Below are 24,956 nucleotides of genomic sequence, written 5' to 3' on the forward strand. Positions count from 1 at the left end.
AAAACATTTCAAAATGTTTTTGAATGTTTCATGTCAATAATTTGATCAATTCATCAATTCTTGACGCCGAGACGATATTTTCTGCAACTACCTATTCTCTCCTCTCGTCTCCAGTCCCTTCTGTTCTTCTCTTACCTCCTTCTCCTTTGCCTTTATCTCATATCGTCTTCGCTGCTTTTCTCGTATCTTGTCTCCATCCCAGTTTTCTCTACTCCTCTTAACTCCTCTCCTGTCTTAGATTTCCGACTCCACTGCACTCTTCTCCTCTTCATTTCGTTCTTCTCTCTTTCTCTCTTTTACTCTACTCTCCACTCCCCTCTTCTCCTCTCCTCCTCTCCACTCCAAACTCCTCTCCTCTCCTCTGATCTCGTTTTCCTCCTCGTATCTCCTCTTGCTCCATTTTCCTCATCTCTCCTCGAATCTTTTTCCTTTCTCCTCATTACTTCTCCTATCCTTATGTCCTCTATTTTATTTCTTCCTTTACTTTTCCTCTTTCCCTTTCTCTGTTCTCCTCTTTTTTCCCTTCCGTTTCCTCTCTCCTCTTCTCTTTGTGTAGATTCATCAGCAACGAAGTACTAGAAAAACTATTTTTCTTTCTTTCAGAAAGTATTTCTCATTTGAAACAAATGTACGCGTAATACTGATATTTTTTCTAGTTTTATACAATAATACTTCGCTTTATTTCTTTCGCGTATTTCATAAATATATATTGTGCATGTGGCAACCCTGAATTGAGCCTAACTACACGCAACCCACCAACGCCTTGTGTAAATTGGGTTGCCTAGTTTAAAATGTCGTTGTCCTAAAACTTTTGAGAGACACTGTACATTACAAAATACAACATGTTGACATCGCACATAATATATATCTATACATCAATTGGGCAGTATTTTTTTATAATAGTATAACATAATATAATAGTAAAATCATACAATGACAAATTATTTCTTTAAGTGAACTAGTGCTGTTAACGTAGAATATTATATAGTGTATACAATCTAAATTTATTTGATAAAGTTATTTAATTCCTGAAATTCTTTAACTGAATATAATGTATATTCCAATAGCAATTTCTTCACTTTACTTTTAAGGCCCGTGGTTCTTTCAAAATATTTGTAACTTTTTGGTAACATATTGTATAACTGGATGCCTGTGTAAAAAGGTCCTGTTTGGTATGGAGTTAGCCGCACTTTGGGAATGTGGTGAATGTAGTGTCCATTAGATACAAATGTCGAACGTTGGATTTGAACGAAAGTTTCTTGGTTGCGGAACTCCAACAAGCGATCCCTTCTAAGGTTGAAGGGAGCTGGGCACTTATAAAAATCCGATACACGTTGTGGTCAACAACGGTCATATTCTGACAAGGTTTCAACGCGGGAGTTCGTTTCGTCAAAGCATTTTACGTCATCGCCTACTCCATCACCATCCACTCTAATGCTCTTGCACGTGCAAAGGCGATTGAAGAATGCAAGCACAAGCTGAAAAGGATGCCAAGAACACCACGATGGATTCCCGCCTCGAAAACAAATAAACCTCCCATCCAGCAACACTCACCGGTAGCAAGATTGCTAGGAGCATGTTCGCCCTTCAAAAGTCTGGTGCAAGGCATGCTAATGTTTATTTCTGGTCCGAACGATGCAAGCAGGTTTACGAGAAGGCTTTTGTTCTCTTTTAGTTCACTGGAATACTCTCCGATGAAGTCCCTCCTCCAGAACACTGTGATCGCAAAAAAAAAATCTCGTCAAACGATAAAGCAAGGTAGGTTATAAATATGTCCATCCCAGAACAAGAGCACAGCATCTGTGATAGTACGTATTATAATAACAAGAAAAAACACTTTTCGAAGCTCCCTGCAGTGTCATTTTCTACCGTAATGATACGAAAAGAGCTGGACATTCTGACGAGTTGCGTTTCACCAACAGAAGATACACTTTAACTTTATGATTTTGAGCACATCTAATATTTACAACTCGAAAAAGAACTATTCTCTATCAGCACGTCTTAATATAAATTTACTATATCTAAAAATACATTAAAAATATACGATATTCTGCCAAGCAAAATATTCTATTCAGTCTCATTATGCTATGCTATGTAGCTTGAACTGCAAACATGGGTAGTCAGATTATGTTCATATCTCTAGCTGACCGCACGAGTTTAGTTGGCGAGCCTACCAGTAGTGTAGAGAGTAAGCAAGAAGGTCAGTTATAGACGTTCGAGTTGAGATGACGTCAGCGTCTCGTCAGTTTATTGGTGGTTTCTGGAATTTAAACTCGCCCCCAAGCTGCAAATGCAAAACAGCCACACATGTTACGAAAGTGTTATCGCACTCTAATAGTCCCTTCGTCATCCATCGTCGGGAGCAGAAACGTTGCGAAAAAGAAACAGAACCCACTACATTCCTCAAGTATCACGTTGTAACTGAGTAATAAAATTTATTCCTAAAAGTTTGTGTTGCACTCTTCATTTTCGTAATAGATAGATAATAATTATGGTGGATAAATTTATAACAAACTAAATTCAATCACAGACATCTAGGACAAGACTGGATATGAGTAACTGACTTCTAGCAATCTCTAATTTCAGTCTGGCGGAGTGGGCAAATTGTTCATTGTCACGCTTATTTAGTTTACGAGATTAAACAAAATGACATCTGTACAATTCCATTCTTCAATGAGTGTAAATAGCCATAGGCAATTATCAGGTAATACAAATGCATCCGATGTATGTTCGTGGAATTGAATATCGGCAATAAAAATATTTCTCGCTTCTCTATATCCAGTGTGACCAGACCAGGTACACTCTAGTCTAGACCAAGTTATTAAACGGAAGAAGGAATACAGTGTAGCCAAATACTTGCATTACGTCACAGGAACAAAGCCCGTTTCAACACAGTAAGAACACGCATTTTGGAATGTAACATCATATTTTCAATATTCGTGCAAATCGTAACAGATGGCATTAGTAAATAGGAGTGTTAAATAATATACGGCGCTATCAACGCATTTTTAATCACCTGGTTTGTTTTTAAGGACTATTTCAAACAAATTCTAGAATATAGCAGACGCAGTGCATAACAATTGCATTAATAGCAAAATGTTAGTGTAGTCAGTTATCAAGCAAAGCCTTTTTAATAAGGTCGAAATATTTCAAAGTACATTGAAATGAAAAAGTAAGCATTAATATTTGTAGAATTTCTTCCAGAAAAGGCATTAACTGCGTTAACTTTATGCACTGCGGTAATACAAAAAGCTGTGTTTTTCTTTTCAATTGTAAGATATCGCTGGGGAAAATGGCTTGATCGTATTGAAAGAGAAACTTACCACATACTGTACGAGTTACGCTCTGTGGTGCTACAACATCCACACGAAAGTGAAAAGTCATTGAGGGGTGTATCTTGCGAAAACATAGCACCGACAAGTAGCCCCTACGCACTTTCAATTGAGAAGTGTGCAATTAGGAACGTGAGCCTCAGCGGAGACAGCTCCTGCCATCTGTTGTCGGGGAGACGTCACTACAACCATTCAGTACGGCGAAACGCCACCAGATGTCAGAATGTTCCGAGTTTGTTACGGCTACATTTTTCTTGCTACAGACATCATGTCATATGTGTTGGGGCGGGGGAGGGGTTGCATAATAATTCGCACACCACTTCTGTTCGTTCTGGTTCTACATTCACATCCTCCCTACACACTCCTAGATGGGTAATTCTGGATAAACGTCTACTTGTACTTCTCCAGATATGGTACATTACATTGGCAGCTGCTGATATTGTTGCAGTGATGCACAAGAACAAAAAATTTCCCAAGAAAATTCTTGAATAATGTAGTTATCTATGTTTTCTTAATCCTTTCCTCGCATATGCATAGAAATATATCAGCGGCGTACAGTGACGGCGATTAAGGAGGGTGAGGGGGGCAGTTGGCCCCGCACTATTCCAGATTAAAATTATCCGATATGCCATCTGGTGAGATTTTCAGGAACCACTCCAAGTAGGACACTTCGCTGCGCTTCGCTGTGTTGAAGCCGTTCAAAGCATGGGGAAAAAATGTAAAGTCTACTGTTCAGTTTTTTGCTCTAAATCGTTTTGTGGGTCAGGACAAGTGAAAAGCTTACATGTGTTTCCACCCCGTGGAATCAACAAAATGAAATTTGTAAATAAATCAGGGAAAACAGAACTGATTGACAAGATTGGCATAACTGAAATGCGGCAAGGAAATTACGAAGAACGCATGAGTCTGTTCACTTTATTTTACGAACGATGATTTTATTACCATGAAAGTAAGTTTCAAATGAATATAACATTTTTTCTTCGAAAACAATGTAGTATATATGTAATTTGGAACAGGTGCAAGTCGATTAAGTGCGAAGATGAAAATACCGGTAGTTTGAGAATTAATTTATGTCTGTAATCATAATGGTAAGTCAGAAATAGGAAATCGACATGCTAATGTTGCTGTTTCATTCAGTAAGTCAATTTTCAGTGAAGACTGAAGATAGCCTCAATGAAATTGTTGTTATTATTATTATCTGTGTTGTTATTAAACCAGCCTGCCTCTTTGGGGAAAGAACTGCAACGACATGTTTACATTTTTCTCCTGCCCAAGCTTTGCAATACAGGTAAATTGCTTTTTTTTTTTTTTTTTTTTTTTTTTTCAAATTATTTGTGAGAGCCCCAGTTACAACCGAGGTGCAGATGATACAGCACTGCTTTGAAGAACCAGTGCGTATACATTAGTTTCGTCTGCGTTTTCCGTGTTATTTTTGCCTATCATAATTAAATGCTTCGTTCTCAGCACAGCTTCACCTTCGTTAGAGTTCCTGGAATTCACATCGCATTCGCAATATTTAAAAATATCGCGTAATTTTAACGTTTCTTCCATACCAGCAATGACAACACACTGTAACTACGTACTACTACTGAATGTAAACAAAGATTTATCCTACATAGAGCGGCCATATTGGAAGCGACACTAACGCTCAGGTGGTAATTTTAATCGCGACTACTAAACCTGATCTACCAAGGGAATATAAACTGTCCTCGGCCCCCACTTCCCCCGTTTTGGAACACAATCGCCGCCATGTTACCACGTTTTCCACCGGTAAACCAGTTTCCTTCAAGTATTTTTATGATTGATTGATTTAATTTACTTCTCTTTTCTGCCACTTTAGGAAAGATACACCCCTCAATGATGAGTGATGAAATGATTACATTGATGAAGAAACTCACAAAGAACAGCCATACACAGTCCGGGATTCGAACCCGGTTCCCCTAGCGTCGTACGGCGCTATGCTAACCACGCCACTACGGAGCTTGTGAAAGTGCGGCTCCCCAGTTCCTTGTTTTATCCGGCTCTCTGGATTACTTCCTTGTAAAATACTTTTAATCTCTCCTTCCACCTCACCCTGGGTGCCAAGCGAGCAGATTATATTTGCGCCGGAATTACGAAAGGGGGGGGGGGGGGGGTTCACATAACATTTATATTTTTTAGTCCCTGGTTCGTTACACATGTACAGAAAGTGAATAAATATTTGGTTTAAAATGGATAGTGCTGTAGTTCTTGGAGTTAATTCAGCAAATCATAACATTTCTAGAAGGATTATATTGGTTTATTATACGTTGTTATATACGAGTACATATTTACAATGTGTTTCCATGTGTGTCTTGCACAGACCAAATTAACAAAACTCTAAATCAACATAATTGCGCACCTATGGCTTACACCATCGGCACTTCCTTTACCGCAGGGTTAGCAAAACTCTCTCTGCGGGCCTACCCTGAGCTGAAATGATATTCCGTTCATTACAAATGCGTTTCTTACGCCTTTACTCTTTCTTTTGGGCATCAATTATTCAATACGGAAATATCTAAATATTCAAAGCTTTTTCTAAAAGGGGACTTTGGACAGCAACAGGGGTTGGCTTACACCAAATGCTACATTATTATATTAAGTGTAGCCACCAAAAGTGGACTAAACTCGAGGAGATGTTCCTCGTCTTCGAATCGATGGGGAAACACTGTTTTTTGCTAATGTCCAACTGGCCTTTCTTATAGTCGGGGTAAACGTCCGTGAACGTGGACCCCGTAGCACTGGAAAATTCCACTACGACGGTCTTTTGAAAGACAGGTAGCTCCCCGAACTGGGAAGCTAAAAAACAAGGGAATCTAATATCCAGTAAAGCACAATCCAATAAGCATACACTTACATCCAGTAATAACATAAAAGTACACTCATGGAAACATATTACTTTGAAATATTGTTATATTAGGCATTAGGTGATAGGCACAGCCTTGGACTGCAACAACACATGGTATCTGTCTGTCTGCTGGACGTTTTTGTGTTTTCGCCGACATATGCCACCGTGTCTATCACCTATTGCCTAATATTCCAGACTTTTTGTGAGGAGTGTATTATGCAAAATATTAAAACAAGCTTCGTTAAAACAGAATTTAATCAATTACTTAAAGAACTTTAAAGACTGGTTTACGTACGCCACTGGTCGTTCTCCATCGCACCCTTCTGACGACCGTGTTTCCTCCTCGGTTGTACGCGTCGAGTGGGGGGGGGGGGGGGCTGCTCGTTCCTTCTGGTTTCTGTAGCAGCACTTGGAAATTGTATTGTTGCTACACGAAGGGAATTTTTCCTTGGTGCAGGGAAATCTAGATCCAATTTTACGTCAAAAAAAAGAAGAATTTATGAAAAATATAGAAAACTGCCGGAATATTTGAAGTTGTTGGAGGACTTCTGCTTTTGTTTTATTAGATGGGGCGTATTTATACACACACACACACACACACACACACACACACACACACACACACACACACACACACACACACACACACACACACACACACACACACACACACACACAATCAAAAGAAGAATTGTTTAAGTAAACCAGGTCAAATTTTCAGAATACATCAATGAATGCAACATATTATTGTGTAGATCAGTGATTTGAGAAATCTAATGCAGTTGCTATCTTCTTAAAAAAAAACAAGCAAGATTTCGCAGAATAGCCTACCAGTTGCTGTAGAGGTGGTTGTTGAATGGTTCGAGACCAACCAGACACCCTATAGAGGCATAGCGAGAAGGTTCGGATGAGTTTCTCCTACCCCCATCACTACAGGCCACTCGTTGTTGCAAGCTGTCTGCAACAACCACCGGAACAGTGTTCTTCCTTCTACTTAACTAAAATTTCCTTACGATGATGAAAATTCCCTTCCCGATCTTCAAATTCTCTGTGTTGTTGGATAACGTGTTTATTAAGCCATACTTCCATATATTTTTTAAAAAATCTGTAACGGTAAAATTGAAGCGCACTACCGTTTAAAATATAACATATAGACATGAAGAAGCAAGAGTTCAATTGTGTTCGTTTTTCAGTTTCTTGTACATTTTGTGTGTTCTTTTTCATTTCCCGTTCTTTTACTTTAAAATTTCCTGTCCCTGGTAAATTTCCCTGCTGGGAACATCAAGGAACGGCACTCCCATTGTCAATTTTTCACCCACCTATGAACCAGGAAGAAGGAACCAGCGCCAGCGCTTTTGTGCTCATAACACATTCCGGCATTTGTCTTTCGGTTTGGATACGCGTCGAGTTTTCTAATGTGTTTCCAATCGTGTGTGGTGCTTCTTTCACATAGTTAATCGGTGATATGCAGTTCCAGTCCTAACAGGATGAATACTGTAAAAATTTACTGACGAAGAGTTTTCCCAGTCTCCGATAAGGATATTACAATTAAATACAATTTATGAGAATATTTAAAAAGCCATCATAATAATCATTGAAAGAGTATTATAAAACTTATTTTTATTATTATTATACACTTAGCACGTTTTTAATCTTGTGATGTTAAGCCAGTGTAAAAAATTACATGTGGAACATCCCCCAAAGGACAAAATTTGAAAGAGGGTTATAGCCATTTTATGGTAATATCGGTCTCGGAAGGGTGTCGCACAACCAAAGTGAAACACCACCAGCCGCCACTGGTGCATTCTCCGAGTTCCTGCGCCACGTTTGTACGATTGAGTGATTGATTGATCCATTGAATTAGTTTATGTTACTTCGCGTTTTGTGCCTCTTGGCTAATTTGCGAAGATGGGAATAAGTGGTGAAATGATGAAATTGATGAATGGACATTCACAAACAACCAAGCCCGAGCGGGATTCGTAGCCGGGACCCTTGGCCAGGTTTGTACGAAACATACGTTTCACCACACCTGTGGTGTGCCCAAGGGGGGGGGGGTTGACTGGGGTCAGTATTCCTAAAAAAAAAAAAAAAAAAAAGCCAAAGGCAGGAGAAGAATGCAAAATGAGGATTGACCACCAAAAAGAGGTATACGTAACACCCCTCCGTTCGAAAATCCTGGGCAGGCTACTGCGTTTGGGAGCGTTTGACAACAACGGCCCGCAGACGACAGACCCTTTCTTGGCGAGAGCTGTATCTTCTGACCTAAAAACGTATCCACAAAATGCAGAAGTTCAGTCATTACAGACATAAATACAATATATATACAGGGTGATTCAAAAGTCACTATACATAAATAACATTGTTCTTTCTTTCAAGTAGTATGTATGATTGGGTATGCGAATTTGTTTCCTTATGTAAGCTGAAGGAGTCAAACGGATTGACATGTGCATTCACAACAACGTGGGTCATATTGAACATGTGTAACCACAAAACTGCTCTGTATGCTATGTGTGGCGACTTTTGAATCACCCTGTGTACATAAAGAAACTAGATACTTACATGGAAGCGTCCTGCTCACTCCGCCCGGTCTCGTTGAGGTGAAGCTCTGTCTGTGACCTTGTCAGTCTCAACTCTGCAGGCATGGAGGAGGAGCTGATCTTTCTCTCTCGGTCATCTCTGGAGGAATGGTGCGAAGTTGCCGAAAATCCATCGGGACGCCGATGCCTCTCCTGGGGCCTCGCGCAGGGCCCGAGGTCCCCGATGGTCGGGCATCTGACGAGATTGGTGTCCGAATGAGCCAACGACCTGGCCTCCTTGAGGGTCGGCGAGTGGATCAACCGCGGGTCGGAGTTCGTGTGTGTCAGAGCCCTGCAGTCGGATCTGGAGTGAGCGTGGGACACCACGACCGTTTCTCCGAGACCGTAGTGGAACCTGGAATCGGCCGGGGGAGATCTGGGTTCGGCGTAGCAGGTTGGGGGAGATTTTGGAGCGTAAAACGGGAGCCGAGAGTCGGATCGCGTCTGGGTGATGGATTTGCTGCCGGGGTCGTTACGACCGAGCGCCAACAACTTGGTGTCGGACTGCGACCTGACGTCGTACTTGGCACCGTTGAAGGATCTGGGGTCTCGCAGGTGAGCGGTGTTCAGCTGCACCTGATTGGCCATTCTCGACTCGCTCCTGTGCATCTTGAGCTCAGATTGGGCGAAAGTGAAGGTGTTGGCAGAAGAGTTCTTGGGGGACCTCTGCAGTCTGGGGTCGTGGGGCGTCATGGGTCGGCCGTCCGCGAAACCGTGACCCGGCAGCGACCTTGGGTCGTTCGTAGGGGAGCAGCGACGCCTTTCGTTCCTCGAATCCAACGGAAAAGCCAGCAGGAGGTCTTGCGACGATGGCTTCGGAGAGTAGCGCTCCAGGTGACCGGAGTGCTTCGACGACTCTCGGTGACTCCCCGGCCATCCGTGGTTCGCATCGTGGTTCACCGGCCAGGACGCTGCAGGATGATGATGATGACCGTGGTGAGCTTGCCTGGTGCAGGGTTCATGGTTCGTCCTGGACAGAGGCTCGTGGGTGGACGACCCATTGGGCACCCCGTTCATCAACCTGCGATCCTGGGGCGTTGCAGACTCCTCGTGGTGCCTGATTCTAGAGTCCTGACAGACCGGGAATACTTGCTCGTAATGGTTCGGCGACCCCCGCTCGTGATTTACCGACCTGTTCTCGAGCTGCACTTGAGGAGGGGGCGGGGGCAGGGGCTCGTCCGAGATGAACACCTCGTCCTCCACGACCGGGGGCGGCGAGGGTGGAGGGAGGTCCGGGCTGGAACAGCGGGACAGGTTCCTCAGCTCGCGGGCGGACTCCTCGATCCTTCTCAGCTCCCTCTCGGTGGTGCAGGGGGCACGGGGCGGCGGGGGGATCGGGGGCGGACAGTCGGCCTTCGGGACGTTGAAGGCGGCGCGGAGATGAGGCTTTTTCGGAGGCCGTTCCGGAACCCAGTCGTCCACGCTGATAGGAGGTCCCACGATGAGAGGGCCCACCAGGTTTCGTGGTGGAGTGTTTGCACTGGAAAACAGAAGGAAAGACTAACGTTACACGACAATGCCAAAATACAACCTTGCACACTATTCTTTTTTTAATAAAACAATTTAAAAATACCCTTACGAAACGATATCTGGCGTTGAGGATATTAGAGACGAACTCACAGTGGCGCAACCACAGGGGGCATCGCCCCTCCCCCCCCCCCACCTTCAAGGCGGGGGCAAACATTGACGGCCAAGTGTACCTGCAGGGGGCAATTACCGCCCACAACTTCACATTTTATGCAAATAAAATTAGTTTTCATGGAATTTTCTTGCTCGCTTCGCTCGCATTGCCATCCGTTTCTTAATCATCAATTCATGATGGTCCTCCGCACTGTGCCAGTGACGACAGGCACAGCCGAAAAGTCATTCAGTGCTATTCGCCGACTGAAGACATATTTGAGATCTACAATGGGGCAGAAGAGACTAAGCAGCTTAGCGGTACTCCACATACATCAAACTGTGCTTGATAATTTGGACCTGAGACCGCTCGTTAATGAGTTCATAAAAAATACTACCAAGTGCGTAGAGCAATTTTTGCTTTATTTTTAAATCATGTTCATATCTTTTTGTTGTGTATGTCACTTTATATCTTAGTGTACATGCTATTAGTTTTTTATTATTGCAAAATTCAATTTAAAAAGTAAAATATTGTAGCAAGAACAAAAAAGTAAAACTATTTTCCTGCGATTTGTGTTAGCATTTATGTAAATAATTAAATAAAACTGTTAAATACTGTAAATATTCGTTATTTTATGGGTACGTCAACACTAAGGTTATTTGCTACCCGTCACATGTCTGTTGCGGACATTAAAACACACCCATGCCCTCGCCGGGATTCGAACCCGAGACCTCTGGATCAAAGCGAGTTGAGTCGACCACTAGTGTTGCCCACGGGACGAGACGGGACAGGCTTTTAAAAATTCGAGACTAGACGAGATTGATCATGTGTCCCGAGACAAACGAATATTTTTCGAGACGAGACAGCATTTCACAGCATTTCCACGAGACGAGACAGGCCAAAGTCTCGTCTCGTGGGTAACACTATCGACCACCCAACACGTTCGGATACCGAGGACGGCATACAACTGTTAGGTTGGCCTCTTAATGTAACTCGTACATACTTTTCAATAAAAATGTTAATTGTTATCTAAAAAAAAACAAATGAGCAGACACAAAAGTCAAAGAGACTTTGAAACATTTTCTAAACGTTTTTCATGTTACATTTCATTTGGATGAGGAATATAATAGCTGCTTAAAAACTGCTATACGAAAACGTAATTTTTATTTTCAAAAAAAGGGAGGGAGTGATTCATTCCTTCATAATCATGTTATATTAATAACATGATTATTATTATTATTATTATTGGTACGTTTATCCTGGTACTTGCCCCCCCCCCAAAACAAAAAATCGTGGTTCCGCCTCTGCGAACTCGCAAAATACGAATTGCGAAAATCGGCAGTTTTCCAAACGTTTGTCCTACTCTAAAGCAAATTTCAGAGTATTAGAAGCGAGGTAGACTCCTACCAGACATTGCATGAGTTCCTACAGTCTTCAATGTACATGATCTTTGTCGAGTTTGACCTTAATATCCGCAACGCGTTATATATCCGAACGTTCAAACTGGGAAGGTGTACAAATGTGTTTTAATGCCACAAGCATAAATGGAGGCATTTGAAATGAAAGTGGATACATTACTGTTCTCATCCCTGTCAAATATTGATATACGGTAATTCAGGAACATGTGCGTGCATTCCAGTACAGCACGGCCAGCAGTGCTGGCTCACCGCATTACAGTTACAAAATACTTTTTCTTTTATCTTAGTTCTTTTCTGTATTAATTTCTACAATCTCAAAACAATGAACATAAAGTTCTCCCGGTCGCAGTCCTTTTGTGTTCGAGATCAAAACCCTTAGCACCATATTGTGGCGATTTGACACAACATATATGTATTTCGTCTAACACCCCGAGTCCAGGGAAAGCAGGGCATGGAAATGGGATTAATTGACCTTGAACCATCCAATAACAGGACAGCTTCTATGCGTGAGGCATTTTCCCCAATTGGTAGGAGTTGAAATGCAATCACATTACCATCAGCTGTATCTTACGTAGTGATGCAAACAAACTGTACGTTCAAATATCAACGCATTTTTAAAAATTATAATTAAAAGCTTTGGAGCACAGCACACACACAAAACTATGAGTTTTGACAGAAGAATAACATATTATGCATGAGGACGATTGATTGAAAAGGAACCTTTGTAATCATTGAAAGCAAAAGTGCGTTTTTATCAATAAATGGCTAATAAGTTTGCAAAGGCAGAGGAAGGTTACCAATAAACAAAAGACCAGTTCGTTTTGAATCGACTTTATGAAAACAGACGGGGTAATCTGGACTGGACCTACAGTTTCAAGCGAGATCCGAACCAACCACTCTTGATTGATTGATTTGCTTTATTTTACTTCGTTTTTTTGCCACTTTTGGATAATTTGCGAAGATGGAGATGACTGATGATATTGATGAATGGACACTCGCAAACATCCATGCCCAGGCCGGGCTTCAAACCCGGGAACCTTTGATTTCAAGACTAAGAATTCGCCTAAGTATAAAACATAGAACGCTCTGAGTACACGTCAACGACATGGAGTTCATCGCTTAAAATAAAAATTACAGGGGGGAGGGGTGATTTGCGAAAATTTTGTTAGCTGAGGGATACCAGCTAGCAAACAAACATTACTCCACGACAGATAGTTAGCACCACGAGGTGTAATATATTATCAACTTTTTGACATTCTTGAAATAGAGGGTCCCAGGTTCGGTCCCCGATGGAGGCACCTAATGGTTCGGATCCCAAAGCAAACTGTTCATCCAGTCCCGATCTTGAAAAAGATTAGCGCGAAATGAACGCGAAAACAGAAAGGTGGTCGAGAATGAATGTGTGCTGCCATCTCTCGACGGAAAGTGGAAGCTCTGGCGCTTTTCCTTCATTGTACCGCCAATAGATGGCACAGCATGAACAAAGCAGTCCTTTGTCTGCCTCGTCAAAATCCCGTTATGTAAGGGAGTGTCAGTCTTCGAAAAACAATATCCGGGTGTAAGAATAATACATCCCGTCTTCTATCTGCGAAAAATGTCGTTGAGTGAAAAGGAAGCAGTAAGCGATTTCATCTCTGAACGCTTCAGCGTATCGCGAAATGATCTAAGGAGTTACACGCCCCATGAATTTATAACTGTCTCGCAACATTTAAAAATTTCCGGGCCACTGAAATACAATTCAGTAATCTTGCACAAATGCGTGATTATTCCTCAGTTCTTAAGGATGCTTACGTTTTCCGGGGAGAGGGAGGGAGGGGGAAGTACAGCGCCAACAAAACTTTCATGGCGTGCAGAGGACACCAAGAGAAACAGCATTATCCTTAAAGTATACAACCACGCAGCACAGATTCAGAGAGCCTTCTCTTTCCTAGGAAGCACTTTAAAAATTAACTTTTACTCCGGTAACAAAGGGGGGAGGGGGGCACGGGTATGAAAATGTCCATTGGTGATGATAATATACCCATTGTTGGATCATATAAGAGGTCTTAATATTCCCTTGCCAATTGTTGTAGGAAAGAGAAACAAGAAGGTTATTGAAATATTTGCATACGGTTTACTCGATACATGAAATTTCAAGCTATGCTATATCATTGATTCTGATTTAAAAGTTAAAAGAAAGCCAATCTCATATTACTCAAGACCTTTACAAAGAAACCAAGCAACCTGCTGGAGCGCTCCTCTTGTCAATGGCTGAATTGTAAATACTGCAATATGTAAAGAGAGAGTTTGGTAACAGTAAACATGACTGACGTAAACCGTGAATGAGTCATAGAGTTGCTACAAGGTACAGCAAGGCCAGCAGCTGATAAACACTTTCCCCTCGTCGACTAGATGTCGCTTATTCCAGCGTACAATCAGTATGGAATGATAAGTTTGGGTTATTTCTAGCATACATACACATAACTGAAGTATTGAGTGCAGTAGCGTACGCAGGATTTCATCAAGGGAGGTGTTATTTCGAAAACTTTCTACAAATTCACATTACCATTGTTTTATTATAGTTTAATTAATTAGTTATAATCATAATTAGTTGATTAATAATGCTTATAATTAATTAATTAGTTTAATTACTACTAATGCAGCTGCTATTTATGAAAACAATAGAACAAAATTACATTTTTTTTGTTTCTTTGTTACGAAATAATTGTCTAGTCAACGGTTATTTGTATATGATAAGTGAGACATTTTAAGTGTGAAGAAAATCCATAAAAACAATCAAATATATTAAATTTATTGAAATAATCAAAATATGAAACTCATTCACGGAGCCGCGGTGGTGTAGTCTGACAACGTCGTGGGAGATCCGGGCGAATCGATTCCCGGAATTGGTTGGAATTTATCCAGCTGTCTCTCCGCACCCATCTTCATATCAATGGGTACCTGAGAGCAAGCCTGGGGGATAAAGGCTGCCGTAGCATGGTGCTGATCAAATCACCTGCAAAATTGCCGAGATCGAGAATGTGTGGGGCACACCACTACGTGTGCCTTCATGGCACGGTGCTATATGCACGGGGAAATTTAAATTACCCATGGAACTCACCCAGGATGATGATGAAGCGCGAGAATACATGTTGCTAAATTCTACTGATTCCATGTTTTCGTTGAAAAGTAAGTTTATAGACATTCCAACACATTTATAATTTCTAGGTGGTTCACAATTGGATGTGAAATCAGTACCGGAAAGAACGTTTGCAATAAGGTCGGCACACTGCGACGAAGCAAGGAATTTTCACAATTCTCGCAAGAGTCACTGGGCGACTTTTTGCAAAAACATTGCAAACTTGAACTTTGCGGCCGCTTAGATTGTGTTTGGAATGTTGTGTTTTTCTTCATGCTGCATGGGAATAATAATTCAAATAATAATTATTATTATTATTATTACTGTCGCAGTAATACTCTTTGACTGTGATAAATTAGCCATTTTTATTCTTTTTCTACAGCATTTTCCATAATATTTCAAAAGCTCAAGGGGGGGTTAAACCCGGTAACCCCCCCTTGCGTACGCCACTGATTGAGTGATCAAAATACTTGTATTACTTGGGGTTACCTCGCCGTGGGGGATTACAAGTAGCGTAGTGTGATGACGTCAATATCACTGCATGCATACCCCAGCATCAGATAATACAGGGTGAAAGTGCTGAACTTCAGTACAGTAAAACCTCGTTAATCCGGACTAATGGGGGGAAAAGTTGACCGTTTTAACAAAATTCCGGATTAACTTAAATAACTTAAAAGAACAGTAGAAAGTGCATTGAAACTCCGTTTATAGCAACAGAACACGTTTATTATAGTGTATTTAAAGGGCATAGGCCTAAAGACACTATACAGTACAGTAAAATGTAAAGCAATACGACAATGCAGTGCTTCTAGCCACATAAAACCTTGCATTCTCCTTTTTTTTTTTTGCCTGTCCGGATTAAACGAAGTCCGGCTTTCCGGGGTCCGGATTAACGAGGTTTTACTGTATATATAAAAAATGATTGACTGATTGATTTGCCTTATTTTACTTAGCTTTTTGTGCCACTTTTGGCTAATTTGCAAAGATGGGAACGAGTGATGACATTATGAAATGGATGAATTGACACAAAGATCCATGCCCAGGCCGGGATTCGAACCCGGGACCCCTGGCGTCGTAGCGCGATGTGATGGGAAACAGGAGTCAGACGTACTGATACAGGATACAGGAAATAATGAAAACTTTTCAGGATATGTTACCAACAATGTGGCCATCTTGGGAGTCAACTGTATTTTTTTGAATGGAAAGATGGTCACGTAACACATCGAAATGAGCTACAATTTCACGACAAACACGATGATGTGCTAAGGTCACCGTGACTTTAACCATTATGCTGTTTGAACACCAGGTTTTGAAATTAAAATAAGTGAATGTCGTGTACCATTTGAGTGGCTGTAACTCCGTTGCATTGATGTTTTAATTCCAGCCAATTGATTGACTGAATTGTTGTTTTATGTCAACTTTATGCACAGAAAGGCTAATCGGTACACTTCCAGCCTATTCTCCTCGTCAAAATATTTACTACTAATTTGCTTACTTTGCGTCACTTTTGTAACTATTGGCTAATCGAGACAATGGCTGATAACATGAAACCGACGAAGGGACTAATAGAAAGAATAGAAACTTTCTATTTTATACTCTAGTCAGCGATTGCGTAGTCGCCATGTAATCAAGGGGTCCCTAGTTCGATACCCAATGGGGCACGTAATGGTACGGATCCCACTTCAAGCGGGCTTCCGTGAAGGAGTGGTTAGCACAGGTCCCGGGTTCGAATCTTGGCATGGGTGTCCAATTTCATCATATCATCATTGATCCTCATCTCCGCGATTAGTCAAAAGTGGCAGAAAAGCGAAGCAAATAAACCAAATCAATCAATCACACTTGAAACTGTACAAACAAACAGCGCTCCTCGACTGGGATCGCGAGTTCCACTTATCCCACCCCTTACAAGATCCTTTACATTCTGAGATAACATGTGAACTTTTTCTCATACTTCTTTATTGTCTTTTGTGTTTCTGCTGACAATGATTAATCTATCATAGAGCAGGAAGGCATTTACTTTAACAATATACCACATCCTAGTATAACCAACAAGGAAGTTAACGCTAAACTTGATAACTTACATAAGTGGAAATCGCCGTGATCTGACCTAACATCCTCCTATTTTACTTCCGCTTGGGCCAATGAACTCTCATATCCTTCCACAATTCTATACAGAAAGTATAGAATTGTGGAAGGATATGATGTTTTTTTCTAGAAACTGGTATCTATCCTCTCACGTTATTGCAGATAGCTTCAATACCACACAACAAATGGACGTTATTTACACGGATATGGGTAAAGCATTTGACAAATTGAATCAATATTATGCTTATTCAAAGGCTACAATCAGTTGGAGTATCGGGTCAGCTATTAGAATTGTTAACTTGTTATGTATCAAACCGTACGTAAACTGTTGTGTTGAATGGTTTTTCATCTAACGAAAGGAAGGTGTCATCTGGAGCAGTGTTGCCACAAGATGAGAGCATAATTTCCCTTTCCAAGGGGCCAAATTTCCCTTCTTGAACAAATTTTTCCCTTCACCTAAGCAAATCATACAATAATAATAATAAGTATTAGTAGTAGTAACAGTAGCTGTTATTATTATTATTAGTGGTGGTGGAAGCAGTAGTAGTAGGATTTCCGTTGGTCCATGTCCGTGTGAATAAAAAATGTTAAATTTTTCACATACATGTCACTTTCATCGCTCCTGACCAGATGTCACAGGTTTGGATCCTGGTCAGGATGTGGATATGAAATTGGAACTTAACATATACTGTAATAATGTAGACAGATGTCTTAAAATTTTTCTGAAATCATGGTATTTTTAATCGAAATTCCCTTTTCCCTTTTGGATAAAATTTCGGTCCGAATTTCCCTGCAAAAGGGAAATTTCCCTTCATGTGGCAACACTGATCTGGAGTGCACCAAGGTTTCAATTTAGAACTGCCTCGTTCTTATTATTTGTAAATGATTTGCCCAAGATTAAACTGTAAGAATGAAGTCAATGTACACAAGAACACTTGGCTTTTGAGAAATACTATTGGTTGTTCGAATAGCAACTGCGCAGAAATCTTGCGCGTAAGAATAAAATGCATGTGACAGAGGCATATAATTCAACGTACAGTCAACGGCAATAAAAATTGGACACCTAGATATTGAAACACTCCCTGCAAAAATGTGTTGGCTAAGTCTATGATGGAGGTAGAACTTGCCACTGAAAGTTTGCTATTAAAATCCACTTATCGCCGTAAAGTTAGACAACACACATGACGCCTTGCAGGGAAGCGAGCATTTCAGGATCTAGATGTCCAATTTTTGCCGGTGACTGTACACAAAAGTTCTAGGACCTTACATTATGAGCTGTACAGCTACAACCAATAAACACACACACACACACAATTGGGCATATAATAAGCCAGACATCATAACATCATCTTGCCCTACAAAAAATCACTCCTATAATAATTCTAACAATGACCAACACAAGATTCCACCTGGCCTTCCAATACGATCTCCACCAATTAAAAGTTGATTTGCCATACATCGAAACACAATGCCAGAAAAATTGAAAGTGGCAGAGAAAGACTATTATCATTAATATAAATACAGGTTTATGAAAATCAGTGTCTCTTACCTGTGCTCGTGTCGAGGTCCATCTCTAACTGCTGACTCAGAATTCACTAGTTCTCGTCCCGTCATCTACGAAGATAAAATACATTAATTAAATTCTGAACGTTTGCAAGGTGCAATACAGTGCACTAAAATCTGCATGTAACACCATAAAATGTATTTGCTTTGCACGTTTGCAAAAATATTCAAACGCTATTTTCATTAAATACTAATATTTTTTGAAATTATACATAACAAAATGAGATGTTAATTTTCCATTAATATTGATTGATTGATTGAGTTAAAATTTATGGGTGCGTCGGCACTTGAGGCCATTTCGCACCCTTCTGTGTATACGGGGAAATGTCCCCTTATCTAAAATTCTGACTGAGATTTAAAAAAAGGGGTGTAGATTGCCCCTTAAGAAAAACTTAAAAGTGCAAGGTTGTAAAAAGACCTGCACGAGACAAACACAACACATTAAAAAGTCAGAATAAACTAAAAACCTCCTTACAGACGGTGGAAGAGTCCAGCTCTTCGCAAAAAACTAAAAACATGTGATAAAATATTGCTGTCATCACCCAAGAGGGATGACAAACAGCCGGAAAGGTTAAAAGTCTGCCGGAGGTAAGCAAGATCGACACATTCAACGAGAATGTGTCGGATGCTTAAAATAACATTACAAGTACGACACAACGGAGGGTCCAGCCCTTGCAGTACATATTGCTATTAGTAAATTTCAGGTGAGCTTCTTCTATTCGTAAGTGAGCCATTAAAAGAATAATAAAAATCACACAGAATGGAATTTCTGAACTGTTCAACCCTGTAAGTGTGCCACTTTATGTGAACAGAAGTGTACTTTATCTGAACAGGAGTGTACAACCATGTAACTCATGCGTGTAAATGAATGTCAATAAAGGTTGCTACTCAGTGTATTGTACAGGGTCAACGAAGTTAGTAATAAGTTGTGTTTTATACAGCGTATATTGATACACTTGTATGATGAATTGTATCTTCTGCAAATATGCTGTATAAAGAAACAAACTGCTGGATTTTATTATTATTATTATTATTTTAAGAGCGACCTCCGTCCCGTGCACCCTTTTGGGGCACCTCCTTCACCTACTAATGTTTGTATGTTGTCTTTAGTACCTAATATTAAACAAGGATGTAATTGGAAAACTAATTCTTATATGACGTGGGTTTATTTTTAAGATTATTAATAAAGAATATAAAACATAACAATAGAGTATAATAAAATATTGTGATTACATATAAGATAATAAAATAAATATAATATTTAGAATCCAAGAAATTTGGAATATGACATATATTAGATATAATATAATATTTAGGAGGAAAAAAATATTGTAAGAATTTGAGAGTAGAATATAAGAAATTAGAATGTGTTGAGCGAATACTGTTTATGAGGTATTCTATGCTTTGGAGGAATCTTTAAGGTTCACTACTTAAATTATATTTGGCTTTTGCAATGTTGAATTCTAATGGAATCCTTAGATTCCAATGCTATTGAGTCCTACTGTAATGATTGAAAATTTTAACTACAATTAGACGCATCCAGAAAGTAAAATTCCCACTCGCCCACAGGTGGCAGGCCATGCGTATTGAAACCGGTTTTGCGCATGCGTGAGAGGCACATGCCCTGGCTAGTGAATGTCCTAGAAGACGCCTCCAGAAAGTCCTCAGTAGCGTCGCGGCAGCGATGAAACATGGCTGCTCCTATTCTATCTCCCGCCGCGTGCGAGGTTCGTTCGGTGATCAAGTTATTGAACGCACAAAACATACATCCGTTCGAAATTCATTGTCAGCTGTGCCAGGTGTATGGGTCAGACGTCATGAGGAAGTGGTGCGTCGTTGGTGCAGGACATTTACTGAAGGCCGGCAAAATGTGTATGACGACGAGCGCAGTGGGCGGCAATCGGCCGTTATGGACGAGCTTGTGGAGCAGGTGCAGCAGCGCATATAGGAGGATCGTCGCGTCACGATCACGGAACTCAGCAGCCATTTCCCGCAGATTTCTCGGTCGTTGTTGCACGACATTGTTATCAAACGCCTCTTGTTCCGGAAATTGTGTCCCCGGTGGGTGCCGAAGCAACTGACGCCCGAACACAAAGGAAAACGCATGGGCACGGCGCTGACATTTCTGCAGCGTTACCATGATGATGACTATTTTCTCAACTGTATCATCACAGGGGATGAAACGTGGGTTGCATACAGCACCCCAGAAAGCAAGCAGCAGTCCATTAAATGGCGTATCAGTGGATCTCCATGCAGGACGAAGTTCACAAAGACTGTGTCGGCGCGAAAAGTGATGTGCACGGTGTTCTGGGACAGACAAGGCATTCTGATCATCGAGTTTCTGCCCAGAGGTGACACTGTGAACGCTAACCGTTACTGTGAAACACTGTGAACATTGCGACGAGACATTCAGAATAAGCGACGCGGTAAGCTCAGTGCCGGGGTGATCTTGGTGCACGACAATGCGAAGTCGCATATGGCTAGGCGCACTGAAGCCCTTCCGGACAGGTTCGGTTGGGAGGTGTTCGATCATCCATCGTACAGCCCGGATCTCGCTCCCAGTGATTACCACCTGTTCTTGCATCTGAAAACGTTCCTGTCCGGTCAACATTTTTACACCGACGAAGAGGTTCAGACGGCTGTCACACAGTGGTTCGGCGCCCAGGCGACGGACTTGTACGACGCAGGTATACAGAAGTTGGTCCCACGCTATGACAAGTGCCTGGATTCCGGCGGGAATTATGTTGACAAGTAACTCGACAAGGGCTGTATCTGTGGCAATAAATCATTGAATGAAATAGTGTTTCCTTTTTGTGCACGGAACATACTTCTGGATGCGCCTAATATTTCCTAAACCTGGTTTAATATACCTGCTATTAGTTAGTACTTTTGAAAATAGCTCGTTTCTGTAGAGAGAGTGGAGATGGAAAGTGTTTGATATTTTCTCTCTTTCAATGCTCTTTTTATGCCGGAGTACTAATTGAGGAGAGTGTACCTCAGCAGTGTTACTACCTTTCTTTACATCTCCCTTCTTTGTCGTTCCTATGAACAGCGGTACGCGCCAGAGCTCCACATCTCTCAGCCCATATCTCGCTATGCTTGTTCCTTCGACTCTAGATTCCATACCTGCAACTGATCGTCTTATTTCCTACTTCTTATTTGCATGCTTTTACTGAAGCACCCTATATATCATTTATCATTCGAACGATTCACCCACCCAGGCTTGCTTAATTTTGAAGTCAATATTAATTTATTCTTTGCAACAACAGCATTTAGCTATTTAAATTATAATAATAGAAAAACACAAAACACGTTATCGGATATGTCGATCACTATTAAGGTTTTGTATTGAGTTACAATTTACAGACTTCTCGGTTTTGGTAAATGCCTAAGTGACAAAAAGTTCTCAAAGTGTATTGGTAACATAGTTTTGGTCAATAGGGAATCGTCAATAGGACCACTGTCTAACTTACAATAAAAACATTGTACTGAATTTTTGAAAGCTTAGATAGCGGCCTTCAAACGTAAGCGACAAGTGCCATGGGGTTTCACACGAAAGTGACAGGTGATACAAGTACAACCACGAGTAGCACACCTGAAGAAGACAATTATCTCTCTCCACAACGAGCGATGGTTTTCACTCCGGTATAAAAGGTTGTATTTATTCCTGAAGGTTAGTTTCAGGAATAAATTAGTGTTGCTTGTCGCTTCGGGCAGTGAGATAAAATTCTCTCCATTCAATATACAGGGTGTCCGGCTTAAAAGTACAATAAAAGAAAAATTAATAACTTGAGAAGTAATTGAGATATTTATTGGCGGTTTGCTTCTACAAGTATGTTAACTCAAAATGTTTTTTACGTACGCGTGGTACCGCGTGCGCATGCGCGTAACTGCACGTAACTGCTTTGTTCACGTAAACGCGCGCGTCAGTAGCCATTTGGACTCCACAGCAGAAGGTGTTCTGTGTGCTTTCTCTCGCGGAACTAAAGTCTGTTACACTGGTACAACGTCGTTTTCGGCGTGAATATGGGCTGCGACCACCCGACGATGTTCCCAGTTCCATTTTAATCAAGAAGTGGGACAAGCAGCTTCGGGAAACTGGAAGTTTGCTTTCGATGTCGGGCCGCCATGAAAAGCACGCAGTTCCAGAGGCTACTGTTGAATTAATCCGAGCGTCCTTCCAGCAGAGCCCTCGTAAGTCAATCCGACAAGCAAGTAGGCAGTTACAGTTACCTCGTTCGACAGTATACAATGTCGTCCATAAAGGTTGCGCCTACGGGCGTACAAAATGCAGCTTTGTCACAAAATCAAGCCCGAGGACAGGCCACGACGGAAGAACTTCGCGGAGACAATTCTGGCAAAAATTGATGAAAACGAGGCATTCCTCGATTTCATCTGTTTCTCGGACGAGGCTACATTTCACACTTCCGGCAAGGTAAACACGCACAATTGCCGCATATGGGGAAGTGAGAACCCCCACGTAGTGATGGAGTGGGAACGTGAATCTCCGAAAGTGACCGTGTGGTGTGGATTGTTGAAGGACAGGGTTATAGGCCCATTCTTCTTCGCGGAGCCTACAGTTAATGCAAGAACGTACATCGACATGTTGGAGCTGTATGTTGTGCCACAACTTCCTCGTGAAGTGATCTTTCAACAAGATGGCGCACCATGCCATTTTGCAAACATTGTGAGGGATTTCTTGGATCATGAGTTCCCAGATCGCTGGATTGGGAGAGGTAGTCCATGGATTGCTTGGCCCCCTAGAAGCCCAGACATTACGCCACTTGATTTTTTTCTGTGGGGGTTTAATAGAATCAAGTGTACCAGACACCAGTTCGTGGTCTATCAGATCTACACCATCGCATTCGTGCAGCTATCGCTAATGTTATGCCTGCAATGCTGCAAAACACTTGGAGAGAAGTGGAATACAGATTAGATGTCTGTCGCGCCACTAATGGTGCACATATCGAGGTGTATTAGGTATGTACAAGGTGTACAACTTTGCTTCCGCCGTTTTCCGACAGGTGGCAACAACAGGTAGTAGCGGTCGAAAGAAGCAGATCCCAGACGTCACGCAGTTAGCTTGGACCTCTGTCAAGGTAACCCCATTCAAACATTAGTCGAGTGGTGTGTGCATCGTGAAGTTGTTCGCGATTGAAAATGTCAGTGTACGAGCCAAATTCTCGCCATTTGCGGGAGGTTCTACTTTTTTGTTTCAATATGAAGAAAACTGCGGCTGAGGCTCATCGAATGCTCTCCACTACGTATGGTGAGGACGCTATAAGTGAGAGAACCTGTCGTGAGTGGTTTCAACGCTTCAAGAACGGTGACTTTAACGTCGAAAACCGGCTTAGTGGTGGAAGACAAAGTTTTCGAAGATGCAGAATTGGAGACATTGCTGAGTGAAGACTCGCGTCAAACTCAAGAAGAATTGGCACGATCATTTGGAGTGGCACAGCAAGCCATTTCAAAACGTCTAAAAACCATGGGTATGATTCAGCATGACAACGCACGACCCCACGTTGCCAAAGTGGTGAAAACGTACTTGGAAACATTAAGATGGGACGTCCTACCCCACCCGCCTTATTCTCCGGACATCGCTCCCTCTGATTATCACCTGTTTAGATCAATGGCTCATGAACTGGCTGACCAACACTTCCGATCTTATGAAGAAGTCAAAAAGTGGATCGCCTCCAAAGATGAACAATTTTTTAGACGCGGCATTCGTACGCTGCCCGAAAGATGGGAGAAAGTAGTGGCCAGCGATGGACAATACTTTGAATAATGCCTGGCTAAGCAATGTTTTTAATTGTTTCGAATTTGGTATGAAACTTTCATAATTTGCAACACTGAAACTCTGTTAATTTGTAACTTTCACACGTTTTGAAGCTTCTTATGCTACTGCGTTTGCTGCTGCTACAAATGTTAGAAGTAACTATTATGTAATCTTGGATGTAACAAGTACTATATTATTCATATAATAAAAACTTATTGGATGCTAAAATAACTAAACTAGAACTGCTACTGCTACTAGTAGTGGTAGTAATAAAAATAACAATTAAATTTAAAATACCGATAATGCAGGAATTTTAAAAATGAACCCTCTTTGACAAACTTTTGCATATGCTACTGGTCTGAATCACAATATTTTTGAGGGGAGGGGGGTGTCCTCGACATCTTCGATTCGACCCCGCCCCCTAGGAAAATTTCTGGCGACGCCCATGTAATGAAGAGGCAATCCCAAACAATACTCATGCCCAGGTCTGCAATCTGTGATTTCGGTGATCGAGTCTTCTCCCTTCTTACAAAAACAACAATAAAAGATGGGGGAGATATAACTAATATTCTATGCTAAACCATTTCTTCTATAGCACTCCGTG

General features: G+C 41.4%; 1 protein-coding gene across 3 annotated transcripts in view; it reads right to left on the minus strand.

The window, feature by feature from the left end:
* The window catches only part of Shrm (shroom), a 510,449-nt gene that overhangs the window by 102,116 nt on the left and 383,377 nt on the right, over positions 1–24,956 (minus strand). For all 3 annotated transcript variants that reach the window (XM_083126364.1, XM_083126365.1, XM_083126366.1), the window contains 2 exons: positions 18,563–18,627; positions 8,758–10,254 (listed from right to left, as the gene is read on the minus strand). In XM_083126364.1, the coding sequence (XP_082982490.1) occupies positions 8,758–10,254; positions 18,563–18,627 (1,562 nt within the window). The remainder of the gene's footprint in view (positions 1–8,757; positions 10,255–18,562; positions 18,628–24,956) is intronic.

This window comes from Lepisma saccharinum, chromosome 8 (assembly GCF_977018435.1).
Source record: "Lepisma saccharinum chromosome 8, izLepSacc3.1, whole genome shotgun sequence".
NCBI classification, from domain to species: domain Eukaryota; kingdom Metazoa; phylum Arthropoda; class Insecta; order Zygentoma; family Lepismatidae; genus Lepisma; species Lepisma saccharinum.